At 45.1% G+C, this 6000-nt stretch overlaps 1 protein-coding gene across 3 annotated transcripts in view; it reads right to left on the bottom strand.

Moving 5' to 3' along the window:
• LOC133121908 (pre-B-cell leukemia transcription factor 1-like) overlaps positions 1 to 6000 on the bottom strand; it is a 44967-nt gene that overhangs the window by 38028 nt on the left and 939 nt on the right. For all 3 annotated transcript variants that reach the window (XM_061231465.1, XM_061231464.1, XM_061231463.1), the window contains exon 1: positions 5347 to 6000. This exon is cut by the window's right edge and continues 939 nt beyond it. In XM_061231465.1, coding sequence (XP_061087449.1) covers positions 5347 to 5528 — 182 coding nt within the window. In that variant the 5' untranslated portion in view covers positions 5529 to 6000. The remainder of the gene's footprint in view (positions 1 to 5346) is intronic.

The raw sequence follows: 6000 nt of genomic DNA on the forward strand, positions 1-6000 counted from the left end.
ATTGCCTATGGCTCTGCTTAGACAGCAGGCTTGAAAGTTAAAGGATTTGGAAAGCTGTTCAAACTGTCCAGACCGTGGGGCCTCTCCACACACTGGAACAGAGCATTAACAAGTGCAGTACTAGACCGACCACACAATAATAGTGCAAGTGGCAAGACTGGATTTACATGTTTGGACAAGCCATACTGTGTCTTTTATTTTCATTTCGTAAGTCAACAGTGAGTTGTGTGAGGGGAGGCACACCTGAGAGGTAAAAGAAAAACGGTAAAAATCCGATTCAACCAGTCCGACTCAAATCGCTCGTTCAGACATCCGATTTAGGACAACATAAAAATGTGGTCCAAGCAAGGACTGAAAATATTTTGACAGCATTTCATTATTTGCCATTAACACTTCAAAGAAAAGGACAGATATGAATCAGATGCGTGGAAAAAGTCACATTCTGGTCACTTCAAACCACCTGTCTAAACAATGCCTCCAAGCCAAGACTTTGGTTTCAAAACAACTTTTTCAAGAAACCCTTTTCTGGAGTTTCCAGAGGACAGCCTCAGGACTGCCAGCAAACTGTGGAAAAAGAACGTTCACGAACACAACAGGCCAGAGACTATTTACGGTCAGTCTGGAGAAGAACCCTAGCAGAACTGCGCCAACAGGGGGAGGCTCAGGAGCAGCAAAAAGGCACAACACGGGCCAACGTACAGGAACGCAGCACATTTTTGGCAAGGCGGTAAAACTACTGCTGGATTCACACTTTTTGATAAACAAATCTGAAAGTTAAAGGTACAATAGGTAAGATTTTTGTGTTTAAACATTGTTCCAAGACCACTGTAAATCCCTTCCCATCATTGAAAAAGGTTCACTGACATGTTGACTCACCCCTGTGTTTATCGTCCTTAAATTTGAGTTTCAAAATATACAGTTGACGGGCCAGTATCAAAACATATATATATATATATATATAATTGTATATAACTGTCAAATAATTCAAGCTCATTGGTTGAAAATTGGTTCTAATTTCCACGGCCAATGGCGTTTCAACGTCAGCGCGTTCACAGAGAAGGGGGAGGGATAAACAGTGTTGTGGTTTGAGGGTGTTTGTTGCTACTATTCCTCTCTTGACCGCTAGAAGTCCGAAATTACCGATATCACCTTTAAGTGTGAAAGTTAGCCGATTTCGGGGTAAAGTTCTGACAGCAAAGCAGGGGGAGGGGATTGAGAAATTTGAGTTAAAGGTGAATTCCCTCCTCATTCCGGAGGTGTTTTTCCACATAGGCACGGAACAGCCTGTGTGTGGTAATGTAATAATAGAGACCCTCCAGGGGTTCAAGTCCAGACCCGACAGGACGGTCTCTAAGCAGAAGGTGAAAAAACAAGTCCCAGTGGGCTGGATGTACCATTCCTGCCAAACATTCCTGCCTTTTCTTACAGTCCGTCTGCAGACAGCTACCTGGACAAACGATGGATAACCCATAGAATAATGGTAGATAATCCGGAATTGCAATTGGGAAGCTATGTAAAACCTGAAGGATGTTTCCACACAAGCGGATGAGCACAGTGGCCTTGGATTTTGCCACCGGAATGTTCTCCACCCTATGATCCTCCAGCTAAGCCGCCATGGCAACCACGTGACAGGACTGTGCAGCACCAGATCAACCACATGCTCCTTCAAACAAGGAGAACGTTTGGCGGGAAAATTCACCCCCCTGTAATGGTCATACATTAACCCTACATTCTGTTTGCCGATGATGACAAACTGAATTGAGATGGACATAAAAAGAATGGCAGATCAAAAGCTGATTTTTACATTGTATTTTAAAGGTTAGGAACCTAGATAAATGAATAACAGCCAAAAGATTTTGGACTTGGCTCAGACTTGGCAAATATTAGCCAATGTCTGTGGCAAACAAAAAGGTTTAGATTTGGTTGCGAACATTAGCCAACATTGGCCTTGTTTGAACACAGGGCAAATGAGCTGCCGTTGAGTGATAAGGCAGAGATATCCACCCAACCCTAGGCCTCCGAACCCTGAATATGATAATGGCAGGATAGACTTCACCCTGCAGGTAACCAGTGGCAACAAATACAGCCACAAGCAGTATGGCTTCAGCTAATATGCCTACAGTAAATATTACATTACATTACATTACATTATTGCCATTTCGCAGATGCTCTTATCCAGAGCGACGTACAGTTGATTAGACTAAGCAGGAGACAATCCTCCCCTGGAGCAATGCAGGGTTAAGGGCCTTGCTCAAGGGCCCAACGGCTGTGCGGATCTTATTGTGGCTACACCAGGATTAGAACCACCGACCTTGCGTGTCCCAGTCATTTACCTTAACCACTGTGCTACAGGCCACCAAATACAGCAGCCACAACCAAAATGGCTACAAACCATACAATCGATACGGCCACAGCCAATACAGACAAGAAGCGAAGTGGTGTCACTGAACCACGAACAAGAGCCTAAGTCGAAAGCACCACGGGAGTCAACTGAGAGGAGGATAGGGACAAGAATGAGAAGATGGAGCAGGAGGAGGACAAGAAGACGACAAAGAAAAGGAAGAAGGAGAAAAAGAAGAAAAAGAAAGAGAAGAAGAATATTTATTTTGATGGTACCTTATCCAGCAACAATAAGCCCAAATGACATCAGGCAAAGCATAGAACGAATAACAAACTTCCAAATGGCAATAATTAAGAGGCCTTCGTCCAGGTGTACGGTTAAACGGGTCTGATTTATAGAGCCGGGCGCGTCGGTGAGGCAGCGCAGGTTAAACGCCGCTCTCAAGGGTACAGCAGCGGAAGCAGCACCCCAGCTGGGACTGAGGCGTGGCTACGAGTAACAGGCCCCGCTCCCTAGCCGCTACGCTGCGCTGCCTCCCGACTGACCGCACATTAACGAGCTCAGACGCGACTCAGGCCGCGAGACCTTGACTCTCCATCGGCGGGAAATGGGAACAGACTACCGTCAGCATATAACACCTTTTTTTCCCCCCCGATGAAGGAAATTTGGCAGAACGTCTCAGCCCTTTGGCCTCGCCTTCAGTGAGAACGTTGAGTGTGGGAGCTTTTCTCAGTGCAGTGACTGAAACCATTGGTGTGGGGGAAAAGTAAAACTGAACAAAAAAAGAGAGGGGGGGGGGGGGTGGGTGCAAAACATGTCTAAAGTTTTTGGACGGACATTTTTTAAAATGTGATACGTTTACATTGCAATTATGTTTTCTTTGTAGTCCTGCATGGCCTTATTAGGCTAATGTGTGAATGAGTGTGTGCGTGTGCTATCTATGCGAGTGAAGATGTGTGTGCGGGTGTGTAGTGCGTGTGTGAAAAAGCATATGTGTGTGTGTACTGTGCATGTGTGCGTGCATATGAGAAAGAGTTTGTGTGTGCATATGAGAGAGAGAGTGTGAGTGTGTATGTGTGTGTAAATGTGTGTGTGAGAGAGAGAGATAGAGTGTGAGAGTGTGTGTGTGTGTGTGAGAGAGAGAGAGTGAGAGTGCGTGTGTGGGGGTGTGGGTGTTAAGGGGGGGGGGTCTCATGAATAGAAACTGGATTTGCAGCCAGCTGTGCTGGCGGACACATTATGGGAGAATTGATTGTGTCCTGCACACAATGAAAAGGATGATCACCAGGGAGACAGGGAGAAAGGAGGGGGGGCGGGGGGGGGGGCGGGAGGAGGAGTGAATTAATCAAGTGTACCAGGTGGCCAAATGGCACGGTGGAAATCCAATGATGCGCATACAAAACATGCAAACCTGCCTATTGTAATAAGGTCATTTATTATTGCTTTTTATGCTTTACCCGATACACTAACTGCCACGTTGGTGTCGTTTTATTTTAAAGATAAATTATAATTTAAAAAATAATAATAACTGCCATTTGTTGAAAAGGTCAAACGACACAGTTAACCAAAAAAGGGGGTTAGTGTTCTGCAGTGGTGCCGATATATAATCAATACATTTTGATGTGAGAAAACTCCCAGTTCAGGCTGTTGAGGCGACTATTTACGTCCACTAAGGTCAATCCGAGAGTAACAGAGAGACGAACGACACCCCCCACCCCCAGTGTTGGCAGGGAAACAACTTCGCACCACACAAACAGCGTGACACAAATTCACATTTCCGTATCAATGCAGCTCCCACGCCGCTCCGAAGGCTCGCATTAGTCCCACTCTAATTACCTATGCTAATGACACGATAGCGCATCAGTCAAAGTCATTTAGCAAACGGCTTGGCCAAAGCTCCAACCAAACGGTTGTAATCTGGGAGACCTAGCCCCCGCGACTATATTTCAAAAATTAAGAAGTTCGCAGGCCTTCCCACTGTGTCACAAACACAATTTGGCAACAGCCTGGACATCCCCAACTCAGATTTCGTGACAAGATTGGTGACGCAACGCAAAAGAAGGAAAACATTCTACGACGAGGAGGTTCAGTATAGCCACGTTTCTTTTCCAAATTAACTTCCAACTTTTGATAAAGTAGAATTAGCTGGAATGAACCCCTCCCCCAATACACACACACACCGCCCAGTTGGAGTTAATTAAGGGTCTAACAACAACAATCGAATTTAAATGGAAATTATTATCTTTCACAACCAACTGTGAAATTCTGGGATTTCACACTTGGATAGCCACATCGCCTCGGGACTTTTTTAAAACAGTCTTTGTAATCGCTGAAAAAGGGTGATCATTTGTCCATTCAAACGTAGCTAAACTCCCCCTGAGTTTAAACGTGTTTCACTGAGAGGACCATTACCAACCATTATCAGGTACATTGGAACTTGGGTTACCCCACAATTGCGCGCGCCCAACACAATCTAAAAAAAGTCATATTTTCCTTGTAACATTTACCCGAAATAAGTAAATAAGGGGGCAACAGTTTAATTACAACGTACAGTACATATACTGGACATAGAACGAAACACAAACAGAAGCTATTTGCCATTATGAATGAAAACGCATTACAGAGAATAAGCTGAACGGACACACGCACGTCACCATGCTTACAACCAGACGAGCAAGCGAGACAAGGCCAGCGGTTGGGGGGGAAAAAAACACACATAGCCGAACGCTGTCCAAATTCATTAAATGGCCCGTATGCCTTTGTCAAAATATAAATTTACGCCGAATACATTTTCAACCTATATTGCACGGCGCTGATTGTGCAGTTATACAAGAGCAATGCACTGACAAGTTAGAGGATGTCCAGCTGCACATGAATAGCTAGGACACATATATGGATCGTAGCCTAAGTGGTAAGGGGAGACGGAATGAAAACGACAATTGCGGCTTTTTATTGTCTGGCTCATCCCACCCCCTCACCCCCCCCTCACGGGAGGCAATTCTTACCTGGCCTGTGCTTCGTCGAGGCTCTCGTCCGTAATAGCCATGATCTGTTGAAGAATATCCCCGATGTCTTGCTGGGGTTGCCCGAGAGACTGTTTCCGAACCGAGTCTGGGTCGCCCACATCGGCTTGCGATAATCCGCCGATTCCGACGAGACCCGCAATCATACGGGTCTGATCATCCATAGTTTCAGGAAGAACCTCGCCGTCTTCGCACGCAACCGAGTTTTAACAATTAGCTAGCTACAAGGGATATGAGGAAAAAATATTGAATATAAAATATATAAAATGAGAAAAAACACCTCGGCACGGGTCGAAAAAAATTAAAGCAAGAGTTGGTTCAATAGTTAGAGGGGAATCCTGCACACAAAATCTCCACGGGGAAACGTTAGCCTGTTTCAATTAATATCTGCCCCAAGATATAAATGTCAGCGAAAACACGCACTAGCTTGCTAGCTAGCTAAACGGGTAGCGAGTACAAAGCGACTCTCTCGCTCATGTGCCTTTCTGCAGATGGAGGAAATCCGAGGCGCCCCGTGTGAAAAAAATATTTACAAACCAAACAAAAAAAAAATCAAAGAAAACAACGACAGATGTAAATACGACTACATCCAGAAGCCAAACCGCGGTGGTTCAAAGTGGCTTGTTACACGAGTGC

This window comes from Conger conger, chromosome 2 (genome assembly GCF_963514075.1).
Source record: "Conger conger chromosome 2, fConCon1.1, whole genome shotgun sequence".
Lineage (NCBI taxonomy): Eukaryota > Metazoa > Chordata > Actinopteri > Anguilliformes > Congridae > Conger > Conger conger.